Genomic DNA, 19365 nt, shown 5'->3' with positions numbered 1-19365 from the left:
CAATCAAGTCTGCCCACCCTACTGTCCCTCCCCTACCTTTGCCCTGTGAATAGATCCCATGTGTCGATCCCATTTGGCCTTAAAATCAGGCACGCTACTGGCCTCAATCACCTGCAGAGGAAGACTATTCCAGCGATCAACCACCCTTTCAGTGAAAAATAATTTCCTGGTGTCACCTCGTAGTTTCCCGCCTCTGATTTTCCACGGATGCCCTCTTGTTGTCGCGGGACCCCTGAAAAAGAAGATATCTTCCTCAGCCTCAATGCGGCCCGTGAGATACTTGAACGTCTCGATCATGTCCACCCCTCTCTCTGCGCTCCTCGAGCGAGTACAGCTGCAATTTGTCTAGCCGTTCCTCGTACGGGAGATCCTTGAGTCCCGAGACCATCCGGGTGGCCATTCTCTGTACCAACTCCAGTCTCAGCACATCCTTGCGATAATGCGGCCTCCAGAATTGCACACAGTATTCCAGGTGGAGTCTCACCATGGATCTATACAATGGCATAATGACTTCCGGCTTACGGCTGACAAAACCCCTGCGTATGCAACCTATGATTTGTCTTGCCTTGGATGAAGCTTGCTCCACTTGATTGGCAGCCTTCATGTCCTCACCGACAATCACCCCCAAGTCTCGTTCTGCTACCGTTCTTGCTAGGATCTCGCCATTAAGGGTATAGATCTTGCATGGATTTTGGCTGCCCAGGTGCATAACTTTGCATTTTTTGGCATTGAAGCTGAGTTGCCAGGTCCTAGACCAGCGCTCCAGTAGGAGTAGGTCGTGTATCATCTACTATGTTTAGATATTATTTTAGAAATACCATCGCACAATTATACTACAATTTATATTACAGACTTCCGAAGGTAGGTACTCTAATCATGAATTATGTGTTGAGTTTTATGAACAAATGCTAAATCAAATAAATGGTAAATACTGTCATTTTTTCATTAGAATGCTACTTTTATTTTTTTCTTTATAGTTGCATTTTTCCCTGGTTATTCCTTTTCACGTGAATCTATATTTGTGGCTTAATGGTTTCTAAGTCTGTCTTTTTCATTTGTATGTAATTAGCTATATTATTCTATAACTTGCTTTTATTATTCAAAATCATCCTGTGCACTTCAATTAGGTTATTCTGAACTATAAAATATTATCAAGAGATACATTCTTTACTTGCTCTTTCCTCCATTCTCCTATTCCTTATGCTTTGCATCAATATATCTCTCGTTTTTGTAGCATTATGAATCTAACTTTCCATTTTTTAATCTTTTCATTCTACACATCTTGTTTTTATTGATGTTCCTACCTCGTTAGTTCCTCATTTCTTTAACTCCCTCCCTTCAAATCCCTCTTCTGAATCTTCTCTGTTCACCAAGTGCTCTTGGAATGGAGTTAAACATGGCCGACGGACCAGCTCTGTCTTTCTGCTGCCCAGTGTCCCCCTGCCATCTGCAATGCAACTTGATCTCATCCCTCAAGTTTTTCTCAGACGCATTCTAGTGAAATAGAGCAGAGTCTCATCTTGCTGAAGGGGAGGAAGCAAGGCTGGGACATTGATGTGTATTGGGGGGGAGGGAGTTTAGCAGCAAACACGACTGGAGGATCCCAATCATGTAAGTGCACATCTTGAAAACAGGAATACGCAGGAACTATGAAACTGTACAAATAAAGAAGAAACAGATTAATTTTGCCAGTGGAAGAGACATAGTAAGACCAGAATTGATGATGTGTCTCTTTAGTGTTTGCAATTTTATAGAAACTGAATCCACCATTAAAAGGGGAACACTGCGCTTTAAGTTTTCTGTTCAGTTGTTATGCTTCTGATAGAGAGCACTGTTTATCTCAGAGTCCTGAAGAAATACTCACACTGAACCTAAAGTAAGTGATCAAGATCGTTCGGTTCAAACAGGAAAAAGGGATTGGGACTTGTATACCGGCTTTCTGCAGTTATGCAACCACACTCAAAGCGGTTTACATGCAGGAACTTCAAGCATGTTCCCTCTCTGTCCCGGTGAGCTCACAGTCTATATCTACTGTACCTGGGGCAATAGCAGATTAAGTGACTTGCCCAAAATCAGCACTGTCAAAATACGTTTAAAATAATTTAAAAGAACAAATTCATGAAGACCACCATTGTTCTGGAATCTAATTCTTAGAAGGCAGCAGCACTTCAGTTTTTGAAAGCTTCTCCTAACTTAGCTAATACGACCCTTACAAATAAATCTGAGAGCAACCAAACTGATCCCTCAAAAGTACTCCAAGAGATAAGGAAAACCAACAAACCAAGGTTCAAAATTTCTAAACATAGAGTATTAAGAGATCAACATTTTCTTCCCAATTTAAGAAAACATACATTGGGACAAAAAAAAACCCCAAGGAGACCTAGAAAGGTCAAATGAGGAGAGTCAAGAAATGGGCACATTTACATTCTAACAGCGGTGTTCCAAATCGTTTTCTCTTTGAGTGACTAAGCTCAGAATTAGGCCAGAAACGAACTTGCCAACTGACAGCAAACAATGAAAAATTCCAATAAAAATTCTGTTAAAGAATTTAAAGTCAGTAAAAGAATGATTGATGCAGCCTGTCTCTGGTGCTGAGGCTGAAATACTTTGGAAGTCATGTACTAAATGTCTGTGCATAAGAAACTGAATGCTAAAAACACAGAGTCCAACAGAGTCCAAAACAGTAAGAAAAAAAGAAAAAATCTGGAAACTGTCTGTAAAAATTTTAATGAGGTGGTATGCTTGGGGTGGAAAAGCAAATGGTCAAACATATTATGGTGCAACCTGTGGCATAAAAGGGAGAGAGGAATATGACGCACTAGGCGAAAAAAACACAGGCCTGGCTGTAGCTTTTAAAGCTGGCCAATCACAAGTCTTGGGCTCAATTTCCTATTAGCTGACTATTAACAATTATTGGGCAGCATTTGACTGCTAACAATAACTTGTAGAAGGCTGTAAAACAGTAGATTATGAAATTCTAATTTGGTTGTACTCTTTTAGCCATAAAATACTTCTCTAGCCATTCTCAATGTCTACTTCTCTATGTTCTTGCCTCATTTTTACTTTCCCCTCGCCCCCAATAGCTATAATCAATCACTCTTCAGGAATGTAAAATTGAATTATTTGTACTTTACAATACTGGAGACCGATTCAGGTATTATTAGATGTCAGCCTCCCCATTCCTCCCACAATTATCACAGCCACTTCTACTACTACTATTAATTATTTCTATAGCGCTATCAGACGTACGCAATGTTGTACAGAGTTACAAAGAAGACAGTCCCTGCTCAAAAGAGCTTACACTTTAAACAGACAAGACAAACAGGATGCCATGGATACAGTTAAAGGGAATGGTTAATCTGCTGGCTGGGTTGGAGGGCAGTGGGGAGTAGGGTTATGGATTGAAAGCTATATCAAAACGTCTGCTCTTAAACAAGGGAAGGGGCCTAGCGGACAAACTCGGGTAATTTATTCCAGGCATGGGGGGCAGCTAGATGAAAGGAACGAAGTCTGGAATTGGCAGCGGAGAAGAAGGGTCCAGCAAAGAGCGGCTTATCTGAGAAACGGAGTTCTCTGGGAGGAACATAAGAAATGCCTCCACTGGGTCAGACCAGAGGTCCATCATGCCCAGCAGTCCGCTCACGCGACAGCCCAACAGGTCCAGGACCTGTGCAATAATCCTCTATCTATAAGGAGAGATATTGAGGGGCAGCAGAATGAACACACTTGTAGGTCAGCTTGAACTGTATGTGAAGGCGGATAGAGAGCCAGTGAAGTGATTTTTAAGTACATACTACCTCACTATGATCTGCAGCAGACACTTACTGAAATATTTCTATTTTTTTCTCTGATCTCCCATTACTGTAAAACTAAACACTGAATACTAGCAAGTCTTGCTGCAGCATGTGTGGATTGGTCTACCCAAACTTTAGCCAGCAATCACATTTTAACACACAAAAGTTTACACAAGCACAGATGCATTTTGTAGTTTTGTCTCAATTGCTTGCCTTTCCCTGAAGCCACAAATTAGATAAAGAGCTGAATCACCACTTACCACAATCTCATTCCACCCCCACATCATGTACCCATTTATATCAAACTTGTAAGTATTGCACTATAGCAGCGGTCTCAAACACGCGGCCCGAGGGCCACATGTGGCTCTCCAGGTTTTATTTGCGGCCCGCGGTCTGGAGGCCATCATTCTCTTCCTTTTGGAGCAGCAGCCAGCTCGTTCGCTCAAAGACGCGGGTTGGCGGCTCCTTGCGCTATCCACTCCTGCATCGGAAGCCTCTCTGATGTCGCAGGCGCGGATCTCGCAAGGAGCCGCCACCCGCGGCTTTGAACGAACGAGCCGGCCAGACACACTGCTGCTCCAGTGGTGTACTAAGGGGGGGCGGTCCACTGTTCTCTTCCCTGCAGGGCCGACCAACTCTGGCGGCCCGACGTCGAGAGGACGTTCTGGCTAGCCAATCGCTGCCTGGCTGCCCGGAACGTCCTTTCCAACGTTAGAATTGACATCGGGCAGCGAGAGTTGGTCGGCCCCGTGCAGAAGAGAAGCAGGGAGATGGCCTGTTCCCAATAGCGGCAGCAGCAGCAGCCTATTCTGCGGTGGCGGTGGCATGGGGGAGGGCAGGAAGGAAGAAAGAAAGAAGGTGGGGTGGGGACAGGGAGCCAGAAAAAAAAGCAAAAAATGGGGCACGGAGGAAGGAAGAAAGAAGGAGGGGGGGACAGGGAACCAGAAACAAAGCAAAAAATGGGGCACGGAATCAGAGAAAGAAAGACAGAGAAAGAAAGAAAAAGTTAGGGGAGGGAATGAGGTCTGGAGGAGAGGAAGCATACAGGAAGCTGAAAGAAGGGAAGAAGTATTGGATGCACAGTCAGAAGAATAAAGTGCAACCAGAGACTGATGAAATTACCAAACAAAGGTAGGAAAATGATTTTATTTTCAATTTAGTGATTGAAATGTGCCAGTTTTGAGAAAGAAAAGATACTGAACTTTAAATGTGAGTGCTGCAGAAAAAAATAGAGTACTTGGAGGGCCGCAGAAAAAATAGTTAATGTCTTATTAAAGAAATGACAATTTTGCATGAGGAAAAACTCTTTATAGTTTATATATCTTTCCTTTTAACTGTTAAAGGAAAGTTTTATAAACTATAAAGAGTTTTACCTCATGCAAAATTGTCATTTCTTTAATAAGGCATTAACTATTTTTTCTGCGGCCCTCCAAGTACCTACAAATCCAAAATGTGGCCCTGCAAAGGATTTGAGTTTGAGACCACTGAACTATAGCAATATCAAGATCCTAAGATCTAGGGGGCATAGCCAGCAGCCCAGTTTTGGGGGGGCCTGAGTCAAGAGAAATGTGCTGTACTTAGTATTTCAGCAAGGCTTTTGACATGGTTCCACAAAGATGACTTAAACTTGGCACCCTTGGTATGAAGCCTAAAGAGATCAACTGCGTTAGAAATTGATTCTCTGTAACGAGACAATAAGGCAGTGGTAAATTAAGTTCATTCTGAGGAAAGAGGCATTAACCTGTGGTCCTTGGTTCAATTCTTTTCATTTTTTTTGTAACGGATATTGTGGAAGAGCTTTTGGAAATGGTATGCCTCTCTCTGGATCATACCAAAGCCTGCAACAAGATTGAAACTCTAGAAATAGTGATAACATAAGAGGAGGTTAAGAAGGGATTTTTAAAATTTCAGGAATAGTCTACAATTTGACAGCTATTATTTAATGTTTTAAGCAGCAAAGTCATGCATTTGGGCTACAAAATCTCAATGTAAAGGAATTAAGGGGGGGGGGGGTCATGACCACCTGTGTACAGAAGAAGATCTGAGGGTGATTGTATCTTCTGATCTTAAGGTAGAAAAACAGGTGCACAAGGAGAGGGATAGTCAGCATAAAAAAGGATGTGACAATACCTCTGTATAAGGTTCTTGTGAGACCTCAGTTGGACTATAATGCAATTCTTGAGATTACATCTTCAAAAGGATATAAATTAGAGGATAACTACTAAAATGATTCATGGTTTTCACTATAAAGCATACAGGAACAGACTTGAAGATCTAAATTTATAAACTTGTTGGGTGGTGGGGGGGAAGGGAAACAAGATTGTGGAGATATGAGAAAAATATTTGAATACCTCTAAGACAGGAGTGCCCAAAAGATCGATTGCGATCGATCAGTAGATCGCAAGAGCAACGCGAGTCAATCGTAGAGGCCATAGACTCGCTTTGACTTTGCGTTCTCCCTGCTTCCCTGATGCCATAAAAGCCAGGTGCAAGCACCAGGCCCACAAACCTTCCCCTCCCCCAAATATTAATTCTGACGTCAGAGAGGAAGTTCTGGGCTAGCCAATTGCTGCCTGGCTGGCCCAGAACTTCCTCTTGGACATCAGAATTGACGTCGGGGGGAAGGCTTTTGTGGCATCGGGGAAGCAGGAGGAAATTGGCGGCGGTGGCTTGGGGGCAGGAGAGAGAAAGAAAGACAGACAAAAGGAAAGGGGGGCAGGAAGAGAGAGAGAGAAAGAAAGAAAAAAAAGGGAGGGGGGCAGGGAGCAAGGAAGAAAAAGTTGGGAGAGGGAATGGAGTGTGTCAGGTGGCAGGCAGGGAGAGAGAAAGAAAAAATTGGACTCATGTAGGGACAGAGAGATGTTGGTTGGGGAATGGAATGAGGTCTGGAGGAGAGGAAGCATGCAGAAGGAAGAAAAAAAGAAAGATTGGATGACAGTCAGAAGGAAGTGAAACCAGAGACTCATGAAATCACCAGACAACAAAGGTTGGAAGAATGATTTTATTTTCAATTTAATGATCAAAATGTGTCCGTTTTGAAAATTTATATCTGCTGTCTATATTTTGCACTATGGCACCCTTTTACTAAACCGCAATAGTGGTTTTTAGCGCAGGGAGCCTATGAGTGTCGGGAGCAGCGCGGGGCATTTAGCGCAGCTCCCTGCGCTAAAAACCGCTATCACGGATTAGTAAAAGGGGAGGTAATATATGTGTCTATTTTTGTTTAGTTGTTACTGAAGTGACCTTGCATATTTTAAAGTCATCTGCTGTGACCTCTTTGAAAAAAACAAACAAACATAAAATTATAATTAACATTTTCTCTCCATACAGAGAACAGGAACAGGAAAAAATTTGATCATGTAACCCCACTGTTGAAGGAAAATCATTGGCTACCGGTAAACCACAAAATTACTTATAAAATAGCTTTATTGACACACAAGATATTAGTAAATAAAGTTCCAGCATTTTTAGAAAGATTTTTAATACCTTACACGCCCGTAAAATCTCTCAGATCAGAAGAAAAATCCTTGCTGGTAATTCCCTCGCTGAAAATTATTTACTCAAAGAGGGATATGATCTTTTCGGTCACAGCTCCCCAAATTTGGAACTCTCTTCCTCTCAATATAAGAGAAGAAAAATTGCTTACTAAATTTAAAGGCTTACTAAAAAGCTGGCTGTTCAGGGATGCCTTTAACTGATCTTTCTTAATCTCATTACTTCTTTCTTTAAACTTATCTGGACCAGGAACACTGTTTAAGTAGAGATTAAGATGGTACTTTCCCCTAACCTTCTGTTTCCTTACCCACCCTTTCATTTATTTTTATATTGTATTTAATCCTTTTTTTTTTCCATCCCTCATTTTCTTTAGTGTTTTTATGTCATAATTGTCTTTTATCCCGTTTGTTGAAAAATTCTTATTTTTTAATTTTTAATTTTACCTACTTTTAATTTTGTAAATCGAATTGGATTTGGATACTGCGATTATATCAAATACCATAATAAACTTGAAACTTGAAAACTTGCTTTGTGCTTTTTAAAATCTTATTGTTGGTAGATACTATTTTGAGTCCCTCGGTATGTTTATCATAATCACAAAAGTAAAATAAAACAGCTTCTTTGATCATATGTCTCTTTAGCTATAAATTATAATATTATCATTAAGACTTAGTTAAAAGGAAAGATTTATAAATTATAAAGAGTTTTACCTCATGCAAAATTATCATTTCTTTAATAAGACATTAACTATTTTTTTTCTGAGGCCCTCCAAGTACCTACAAAGTGGTCTTGCTAAGGGTATGAATTTGATACTACTGCTCTAGATAAACTGCTTTGCAATACTGATGTTCCTAGCTGATAGTCCATGATATCTTGTGATCTCAAGAGAGAAGCTTGACTTGCTGAATAACAGCAGTGGAAAGACAGATTTACAGTAGTTACAATTGTGAATGCTGTTAGAGGCTGGAGAAGAGTATAAAGCAACAGACAAGCTGAAAAGAAAATGTGTCTGACATCTGGATTGTTAAACTAGAATCTAATACAACTTGAGTGTATGTATGCACAGTCAAATTTAACAGATGATTTGTTCCATCTTTTATCAGCTTTGTCTGCTGAGCACATTGAAGTCCTTGTTGTCAGGTTATGACTTTAGAATTTGTTGTGTACAGTTTAGTCTTAAAAGAAGTTAGATTATTGTAATGCACTGTACCTGGGGATTTCTGCTGCCCACTGAGAGGCATTACAGGTAGTACAAAATGCTGCAGCTTGTTTGATTATTGGAACCCCTCAGGTACATACATAACACTCCAATTCTGAAACAGTCTAGTAGAGTTTTATTTACAGTGTTGAAGTTAATTCATCAGGTGATCTACGGGGAAGCTCTCTGGCATTTTCACAAGTTCTGACAGTCCATCAACCTGCCTGTGCTGTGCATTATGATCTGCTGACTTGCAGTACTTAGAAACTGCACAGTCTAAGGCAGTATGCTACGCTGAGACACTATGCTTTCCATTATGGGTCCTAGAATTTGGAATGGTCTGCCTACTTATCTATGCCTTATTTCCAATATGGAACAGTTTGAGAAATTACTGAAGACTCACTTTTTTGCTTAGCCTTCCTGCTGGCATAAAGTTTTTATATTCTATGGACTTTGTAGCTGTGTCTCTTATGTTTTAATATTTGTATGTGGAAATTGGCTATGATGCTTTTATTGTAATCTGCTTAGTATTTAGGTAGAATATAGGTTTTTAAAAAGAAAATAAAGTCTCATTTTGTCTCTTTACTCTACAATGACAGTTCCTTTAAAAAAAAAAACAAAAAACCAATTCCATACCATTTCTACAATCCCAATAGAATTTAATTTAGTTAGCAACATACCATGAATTAAAGTACTCTCGAAAAACTGCAAATACGGTTTTTCATGGAGAGCCTGAAGAGGGCAGCGGGAGAGCAGTCGGAGCGCTGCGAGTGCAGGAAATCACTCGTGGTATGCTCCGAGCACCTCTTCCTGCACTAAATTGGGCCTTCTCCAATCAGGAGCTGCGTGTCAAAGCAGCTCCTGATTGGATAAGGCCCGACTTATTGCAGGAAGAGGCGGTCGGAGTGTACCGCGAGTGATTTCCTGCACTCACAGCGCTCCGGCTGCTCTCTCCTGCCTCTCCCGCTGCCCTCTCCTTGTTGGTGGTGTGCGGTCAGAAAATACCGCGAATGACCAGGACCGTCGACCGCGAATGACCGGGGGAACACTGTATATGGAATTAAATGTATGGAAGAAGTTAAGGTCCTACAAACTACACTGCATCAAACTGCTAAGATGAAGTGCTGTCCGAAGGTATAACCATCCTAATTTACTGAAGCTCTATAAAAACGAAGGATGAAATTTATTGTTTTCTGTAGGTGTGTGCGCATCTTTTCATATCTCTACATCTGTATTATAGTCATCATTCATTTTCCTGGAGTTCCAAAACACACTTTAAATATCAGAATTTAAAGTACAGTGGTACTTTGGATTACGAGCATAATCCGTTCCAGGAGCATGGTCGTAATCCAAAATGCTCGTTTATCAAAGCGAGTTTCCCCATAGGAAATAATGGAAACTGGCTTTGATACGTTCCCACCCCCCGCGGCGCTGCTCTATCCCCCCCTCCACGAGAACTGACATTGCTCCCCCTGTAGGCCCCCCCCGCAATCTGGCACCCCCCCCCCCCCCCCGCCGCTTCTTACTGTCATCTGGGCACCGGCATGTCCTGTGCGTTGGTGCTGGTGCCCGAAGATCGGCCTCCTCTTCTTGCTGGGCTTTGAGCATTTGCACATGCTCAAGGCCTGCGAGTTCACGAGCATGCGCAGATGCTCAAGGCCCAGCAAGAAGAGGAGGCCGATCTTCGGGCACCGGCACCAACGCACAGGACATGCTGGTGCCCAGATAACAGTAAGAAGCGGCGGGGGGGGGGGCCCAATTGCGGCGGTGGGGTGCCGGATCGCGGGGGGCGCCGCTCGCAAATCGAGGCACGCTCGGTTTCCGAGGTGCCGATTTTGCAAATGTTTTGCTCGTCTTGCAAAACACTCGCAAACCGAGGTGCCAGTGTATGCTGTATTTCAATGCTGCTTCCATGCACTGGACCAGGCTAAAAGCAACACAGCATTCATACCAGATGTTTCGGTCTATTACTGAAAACTGTGTTTCTCTTTGTTCTTTCCATCTTCTTTTCTGAGTTCCCAGAATAATTTGCTTTATAATCACAGATTTGGAGGATGGCCCAATTCACCTCCAAAACACAAGTACGTATGTTTCAGTGATGGAAATAATGGCCAAAACAAAACATAATTTTTAATTTTGGTACTTTTAAAAAGTACCGTACTTCAGTTTGACTAACAAAAATAAAATTGAGGAACTGTACAGCACAACAATATAATGAACTGCAGTCTAGTAGTTTTGGCTTTGTGCTTGGAACCCAGCTACCTTCAAGCACAATGCTAAGCCCAACAAAGAGTGGCAGCAGAAGCACAAGCCTTTTTCAAGAGGCTCTTCAGGGTGCCCAAGTACCGAAAGAAAGGAATCAAAATGCTATGCGACAAGTCTCAAACCACTTTTAAGTTTAAATGTAAAACACTAAAAACGACTTTTACTGGTTGCAATCACTGCTTAGAATAAGCAAGGATACTTAAGCAAAACATATCATGAGAAAATTTTAAAATAGCCCAAGTTCTAACAACTTCGCTGTTTCCTTTTAATTTTCAGCAAATTATTTTCTCTATTTGTGTATGAGGAGGGGCAGAATCAAAATATTCATCTAAGTCCGATTTGGGTGTATAATGTCAGATACTCAAAGACAAAAGATTCAAAAAACCCAAGTATGGAAGGGGGAATAAGATATCTGAGGAAAATTCTCCCCAAACCCCAAGAATGAAACTAGATGAGGGACGGAGGCAACCCGACTTACACCTAATCACTATCACGTTAAAAATATATATATGATTGAAATTTGAGTGGTTAAGGGGGCCCTCAGTCACACAGCCTGCAACGAGGACAAGCCCCAGAAGCTCTGGCTGTCACTGGCTTACACCCAGAAAGGGTGTTAACTGTGAAACATCCCCAGGCCCCCCGTAATGTGAATTTTTGTGATAAACCAGTGCACAGAGTGCTAAGGGTGCAACCATAAATCAAAATATACTCGCAAAACATAAAAGTGCAGGTTGTCTCTCCCCCAAATAGCAATGTCCAGATTCAGCAATGCAAAACTAGCAACCAACTGGAAGTACTTGGCTTCTCTATGGACAAATCAGCCAGCAAGAAACTAGTTCATCCAATGGGACTCCGTTTCGGGAATAAAAAACCCCTTCTTCAGGAATGTGACCGGTCAGCATTGTGATGTAACTTGGAACAGCAGTTTAAACATTGGAGGCGTTCTCCCTGGCTCAGCGCCATTTTCAATCTTGCTCACTACTGAAGACTGATGATTTGAGATCTGTAAGAGAACAGCACAGCCGGTTCCTGAAGAAGGGGGTTTTTACTCCCGAAACGGAGTCCCATTGGACGAACTAGTTTCTTGCTGGCTGATTTGTCCATAGAGAAGCCAAGTACTTCCAGTTGGTTGCTAGTTTTGCATTGCTGAATCTGGACGTTGCTATTTGGCACCCTGGATGAGGGGGAGAGACAACCTGCACTTTTATATTTTGCGAGTGTATTTTGATTTATGGTTGCACCCTTAGCACTCTATGCACTGGTTTATCACGAAAATTCACATTACGGGGTGCCCGGGGATGTTTCACAGTTAACACCCTTTCTGGGTGTAAGCCAGTGACAGCCAGAGCTTCTGGGGCTTGTCCCCGTTGCAGGCTGTGTGACTGAGGGCCCCCTTAACCACTCAAATTTCAATCATATATATTTTTTTTTAACGTGATAGTGATTAGGTGTAAGTCGGGTTGCCTCCCTCCCTCATCTAGTTTCATTCTTGGGGTTTTGGGAGAATTTTCCTCAGATACTCAAAGACAGCAGTGGAAAAATGCCCATTTTCAAAAAAATACACCTAGAATATTTTTTTCCCCTGAAAATTGTCTATCTGGACGTCCAGGCTATTGTTCGTCCAGACCGCCAGGACATCTATATTTATACCACATTTTTGACCAAAATTTCATCCAAGTCCCAAATGCCCAGAACAAGACCATTTGGACGTGGCAGGGGTCAATCTTGTAATGGACTGGCCACCCAGACATGGCAACAGAGCAGTGGGGCATCATACAGGACACTGCTGTGAACGTCACATAAAGGATGCCACATAAACTAAACTAAACTAAATCTTGGGTTTATATACCGCACCATCTCCAACATAAAGATCTCACCAGAACTCCCTTCCCTTATAGATTATGGTGAGCCCCCCAAAACCCACTATACCCACCTGTCTACAACTCCAATAGCCCTTATGGCTGCAGGTGGCACCTATTTGGTAGTAGAGTAGGGTTTTGGGGGGTGCTCATGCTGAACCATAAATGTAGTGATTAGAGTGGCTTATGGGTCTGGGTCCTTCTCTCTATGGTTCATTAGCCCACCTTCCAGGTTATCTAAGACACCTGTTTGTAGCTGTACTGGGCTTTCCTATACAAGGTGTTGATGTTCTGGAGACAGGTATGTACTTTTTTATTCTGATATTTATAGGGGTGTGAGGGGGTCAGTGAACACTGGGGGAGTGTGTGGGGGTCTTTACTTTGTCTCTGCCTTGGTTATCCTTTTTGGCACTTATACCCGTTTTTACATCATCTAACTCACAATGTTTAAGTTTCCTCCAGGATGTCTAGTAAAACATTTGATTATCCCTGCGGGACGACTAAGTCTAGACCGGCCCCCATCCTGCCCTACCTAGCACTCCTCCAGATATGCCCCCCCCTTTAAGCTCTGGGCACTCAGCTTCATAAAAAGTCCTGTGACACGTCCAGAAAGTTGTTTTGATTATCAGCACTTGAACGACCTGTCTTTTAGGTCATCCAAGTGTTGACCTGGGCAGGTTTTTAGATGTGTTTAAGTTTTGATTATGAACCCCAAAGTGCTTTTGTGTATTTCAATTAGAGAGGGATGAGGTGGCGTTCAACTTAGTTGATTTGAATCAACTAAGCTGCAGAGCTTCTAGCTATAGAGTAAGCGCAAGCAGTGCTTAACTTGGATTCTCATAATATCCTTAGAAATGGAGCAGGAAAACAGAACACATAAGAAATGGGGAGAGGAAAAACTGCAGAATATTAAGATTTATGATAGAAAGAATCAAACTTGATGCTTTATGCTTCATTAAAAAAGGTTTTCTTTATACAGACCTTGGATCAAAGTGAAATAAACAGAACATTCAAGGGAAGGCTAGAGTAATATAGGTGCATAAAAATGCAGGAATACATACAAATCCATCAAGCCCAGTAGCTCGGTCTCAAGGTGGCCAATCCAAGTCACTAGTAGTACCTGGCCAAAACCCAAGGAGTAGCAATATTCCAAGATAATGCTTGCCCTGGATCAGTAGCATGGAATCTTGCTACTCATTGGGTTTTGGCCAGGTACTAGTGACCTGGATTGGCCACCGTGAGAACGGGCTACTGGGACTGATGGACCATTGGTCTGACCCAATAAGGCTATTCTTATGTTCTTAACTAAATAATAATAATAACAGTTTATATACCGCAGGACCATGAAGTTCTATGCAGTTTACAATGATTAACAATGTTACAGGTTGAGTGAACAAACAAAGTACAGATTTAGCGACAGGTGGTTCTTGCGCTCGGTTGTTAAGGACTAAGATTGAATAGGTTGGTTTCCTAAGTATTTCAGGAATAGATGTGTTTTCAGGCGTTTCCTGAATTCTCCATAGGTAGTAGGCACAAGCAATTATTCAAGGTCTTTACCCCATAATGCTGCTTGATGTGCGAGAAGATATTGATGATGACTTAAATTTACAGAAATGGGAATCAACACGTAATAAGGCATTTTTTCTCTTAGCACCTAGTCAATGGAATCAACTTCCACATACTATTCATACTGAAATTAAGCATAAAGCGTTCAAAAGGTTATTAAAAACATACTTTTTTCAACAAGCTTTTGGAATTGATTCCTTTCCGAATGATCACACTCATTAATTTGTGAGGTTCACGGGCAACTGACCTATTTAATTTTATTTTATTGTGTGGATGGACTTGAATGCACTGTATCTTAGATATTAATGATGAGAATAGATCTTTTCTTTACATTATGAAGTTCTTTTCAGTTTTTATTTTATGTAATTTTAATGTAATCCGCTGAGAACTTTTGTAAGATTTGGCGGAATATCAAATTTTAATAAACAAACAAAACTAGAAAGATCACTACAGCATCGAGTCTAGGAGAGGAACTGAACTTAAATAAAGAGATGGGCTGAAGATGCTGAAAATACAAAGCAAGGTGAATGGAGGGATTGGAGATCTATCTTTTTAGGAGGGTCAATGCACTTTTACCCCTATTCTTTTTATTTTATTAACTGAATTCTATTGTTTAACGGTTCCTCCCTTCTATTCCTTTTTACATAGTTCTTTAATTCATTTCGATATCATTTACATAGATGGTACTTCTATCTATGAAATATTCTACATACTTCTCTCCTCTCCACTCCTTCCTGCCCTCCTTAGTCCTCCTTACCCTCTTCTAACCCCTTCCTCTGTAAGGTCGCCTACAGCTTGTATAGGTATGTGCGACGCACAAATGGAAGAAATGAAATGAAATGCACTTGTCTAGAGATCTTAGCTACCCAACTGTTTAGGATGAATGCAACACCTCTTTAGAAGAACACTCACTGGCTAACGCTTTCCCATAGAATAACTTATAAAAATTTAAATCCAGAATGACACCTGAATAACTAACTCTCTCAGATTTGATAAATTAATCATTCCTTATACAAGGTCATGCAATCAAAATCTTTTAGTTGTTCTATCACTACGCCATATAGTATATGATACGACACGCAAATCAATATTTTCTGTAACTGCTCCATCAAATTTAACTCAAACTTAAAAACATTTTTATTTGACGATGCATTTGATTTCTCAATACTAACTCCTAATCATCCTGATAATACCAAGTCCTTTTCATTCAGATATGATTACTACTAATCAGATTTATCTTCCTTACTGTTCATTCCTTTTTTTGTATCTCTGTCCTATCAAATTTTGTATTTCTTCCCTTTTTCCGCTTGTGTGAATAATTCATTTTGTCAGTTACTATTTGTAAACCCATATTAATATAATTTTTATTAGGTACACCGCTTGGATATCTGATAAGCGGTTTATCACATTTTAAATTAACTTGAAACTTGGTCATTTGTGGATGGATGTTAAGGGAGGTGGTCTAGGGCAGGTTGGAGAGGTATTTTTAAATTGTTGTTATTGGTATCAATGAACTACACTGCTGAGGGAAACCATTATAGATTTGGCTATCTCACCTCAGTAGGCTTTTCTGGAACGCCCAGGACTTTTTGGCTCTAAGCACTGTGGCAGAAGATTTTATCACAGCACCATAGCGTTGACTTGAGAGCCTATACATTTATTTAAGACACTATCCGTTATAACTTAGTAGATTCTCAAGACTCATGAAGCAGGCCTGTTTGGTCGAAACATGGACATGTCGAGTCATTGAGTTATTGGATGAATGAATAAAGTCATCTGAACACTGGATGAGTAAAAGGACATTTTTACCATAGTTTGTGGTCATCAGTCTGCTCAGAAAAATGTAGACAATGTCCAAATATATATCTGGCTACCAGACAAGGATTCTTTAAGAGCTGACCTTGCATTTTTAGAGTCCCAGATTTCAGAATTGGCTGAATGTAACTGGTGCTGATTAACACTGCAGAGTATGTAGTACTGGACATACATAGAACTGTACCGTGGAGGTACAATACATGTAGATTCCTGTCCCAAAGAGCTTACAATCTAATTGTGTACTTGTGACAATAGGAGATAAATGACTTACCCAAGGTCACAAGGAGCAGAGGCAGTAGCGGTATTTGAACTCTGGTCTTTGGTTCAATGCTCTAACTACTTCTCCAGAAAGCCATCTTTAACTTTCTTCTGTGCAGAGCTCTGTCATCATCTCTTTACTTAGGGATTCTCAAATATATAATTTGACCAGTGATGCCTGAGCATTTGTATACACTTTTGCAATCTCATATACAAATTTTACAAGCTGTAACTATACACCCCCAACCATCCTCTTTGCTCAGAATAAGAAAGATGACTCAGTACTCCCCCCCCCCCCCCAGGAAGATCTCTCAGAATGGAAACTGCAAGCAAATGCTCCTACAGCCACTTTCTTCCTTGACTATGGAACAAATTGCCTACTCAGGTCACCAAACTCACTGATAGCCTTCTGAAGAGCAGTGAAGATCTTCCTGTTCCGCTAAAAATGCATTCAGCAGACATACTCCTGTTTGTAACCGCTCACATCCTTAACTTACATTGTGAATGTCTTATTGTAACCCGTTCTAAGCTTCTGGGGGGACAGGATAAAAATCTAAATAAATAAATAAATATAGTACATGTACCGTTTGTCTTCAGAAAAGACAGATAAAAGAGCACAAGAGTTCCCCAAAATAAGGTGGCGTTTCAGGGAATTACAGATATTACAACTCAAAGCATTAAAAAAAATATGAAACCTCTTATGTATATTCATGAAGTATGTTTCATCACTCCTGAGAACTACTATACAGGCCAGTGCCATACTGAAACATGAACATTCTCAAGTCGGCACACAGCAGATTGATACCATCCATCTTTATAAAAGAACACTGGGTCTAAAATATAGTGCTATCAGTATATAATACAATTTTGGTACCTAAACATAAATACAATATACCAGAATGGTAGATCTTCTTAGTGCCCTACATTAGAGAATGACACGGGGACAATTTTTCCCCCTGTCCCCGCAGGAACTCAATTCCCCCATCCCGTCCCTGCGAGTTTTGTCACTGTCCCTGCCCCATTCCTTAACCACACAAACCAAAGTGTTTAAGCTTGTGCAGATGAGGACGGAGCTTGTAGGAATGGGGCAGAGACAAGAAAAGAATTCGACAGGACGAGTTCCCATGGGGACGTGTCATTCTCTACCCTACATCTCAAATATAGCAGTACTACTTGAACATATTCACAAAGCTCTCTTACCTCCCAGTCCAAGTAATCACATACATCTTCAAAGTTAGTAAGCAGAGACACTGAACAGAAAAGCCGTGGCAGCTCATCCCTCGTCATTGGGGGAAAACGGCTATCTTTAAGGGCACTGTAGAAAACCAGAACAGATTTAAATCAATTCAAGTTCAAAGTAACCCTAAGAAGAAAAGTGCATAATCCTATAAAATATAGGAAACTAATCCTGAGACAAGCCACCTCATTTCATTTCCATAGGCACTGGGAAAAAAATATACCAACTCTTCATATGTTTCTCTCCACTTGTGTGAAAAATTTACTTCTGAGTCTCAATTCACTTCACAATCAACATGAAAATGCCTATAACAATAAATACTGCAACAGACACTAAGAATGCTTCTGTTTATCACTATGAACATTGACACTATGGTAAATACATTCCCTGAAACACCACAGTTGTCCATAGTACTAAATCATCCTGTTGTGCAATGGCTTAATTTACCAAGAAAACCTATAACTTTCTTCATCCAGCAGGGTGAGGAGGAAGGGGGCTGCCATCTTATCACTCCTTATTCCACTGGACCTTGCTGCCCAACCTCCTACTGGAATTTAGTCCTCCCCTTCCCGAGATCGGGTTTTCTTCTGTCCTTACAGGGCTGCCGAACCCAACAGGAACATTTTGCTTTCTTCATCCAGCAGGGTGAGGAGGAAGGGGGCCGCCATCTTATCCCTCCTTACCCCGAGGAAGGGGGCCATCTTATCCCTCCTTACCCCAACTGGACCTTGCTGCCCAAGCTTCTGTCAGCCAATCAGAGCCTTAGGCCCTTCCCCATGCATCAGATGATGTGCCGGGGCGGGGCCTAAAGCTGCTATTGTGCGGCGGCGGCCAGGGGAGCAGGAGGACTTTCTTCCTGCTCCCGAAGATCGGCGTAGGAACAGGAAGGTCCAGGCACACCTCATGCTCCCGAAGATGAGAGTCTTATCCGAAGGAGCAGGAGGGACTGGGCACCCCTCCTGCTCCCAACTATTTTAAAGATACCAGGGTGGGTGGGCTGGGCCAACCGTCTGGGCTGACCAGGGGGTGGGCCGGGAGGTGGGAGGCCTAGGAGCAGGAGGGATTGAGCACCCCTCCTGCTCCCAACTTTTTGGTGTCGGGGGTGGGTGGGCCGTGCCGGTCGCAGGGAGGGAGGGAGGGTGAGGGCCATGCCGGTCGGGGGTGGCCGTGCTGGGGAGGGGCGCGCTTGTGTGTGGGGGTACATTTTTTTGACAGGCCTGCCTGTCATTTTTAATCATTTTTTTTAATGGGGCAGATATTTTGCATATGTAACACACAAAATATTTGTGCCATGGAAAAAAATGAATAAAAGACAGGCAGGCCTGTCAAAAAACCTGCAGACCAGACAGTAACTCAGTTACTGACAGGTCTGAGCAGTCGGGTTTGTCAGTAGTAAAACCCGACTCAAAATAGCCAAACAATTGTTAGTGAATCAATTGCTTGGCTATTTTGCATGGGGTTTTGCAAATTTGCATGGAAGGATCGCTACAGGCTTCAGTGAATGTGGTTGGAGGGAAATTTGGTCGCAAAGGGCTCGCAAACCAATTGGTTTGCTTAGTGAATTTGGGCCCATGATGCATCTACCTACACCATGTTACAGGTTCTTATTTTGGAAGGCATTGTTTTTACTAAACACTATTATTGTAACCAGAAAGTTCAATTTGACTCATGTATCCAGAGAACATTATTCTAGAAGTCTTGTGGGTCATCCAAATGCTTTCAGCCGAGGCAGACAGCAAAGAAGTTTTGTTTTGTTTTTTTTAAATAAAAAAAAGCACTGGCTTCTTTCTAGCTTTCATCTCATGAATGTTATTCCCATTGTTTTTTTCATGAGAGGCCAGCAAATCTTTAGAAATCACACTGGGTTATTTTCTGAAT

The 19365-nt window shown here is 41.7% G+C and overlaps 1 protein-coding gene across 3 annotated transcripts in view; it reads right to left on the bottom strand.

The window, feature by feature from the left end:
- The window catches only part of AMMECR1 (AMMECR nuclear protein 1), a 268091-nt gene that overhangs the window by 73775 nt on the left and 174951 nt on the right, over positions 1-19365 (bottom strand). For all 3 annotated transcript variants that reach the window (XR_004539635.1, XM_033946567.1, XM_033946568.1), the window contains exon 4: positions 17451-17565. Coding sequence is in view for 2 of the 3 variants with exons in the window: in XM_033946567.1 (XP_033802458.1) it covers positions 17451-17565 (115 nt within the window). In the remaining variant the exon portion in view is untranslated. The remainder of the gene's footprint in view (positions 1-17450; positions 17566-19365) is intronic.

This window comes from Geotrypetes seraphini, chromosome 5 (assembly GCF_902459505.1).
Source record: "Geotrypetes seraphini chromosome 5, aGeoSer1.1, whole genome shotgun sequence".
NCBI classification, from domain to species: domain Eukaryota; kingdom Metazoa; phylum Chordata; class Amphibia; order Gymnophiona; family Dermophiidae; genus Geotrypetes; species Geotrypetes seraphini.
Note: the sequence above shows the minus strand (reverse complement) of the source record. Positions and strands in the feature narration are given on the sequence as shown.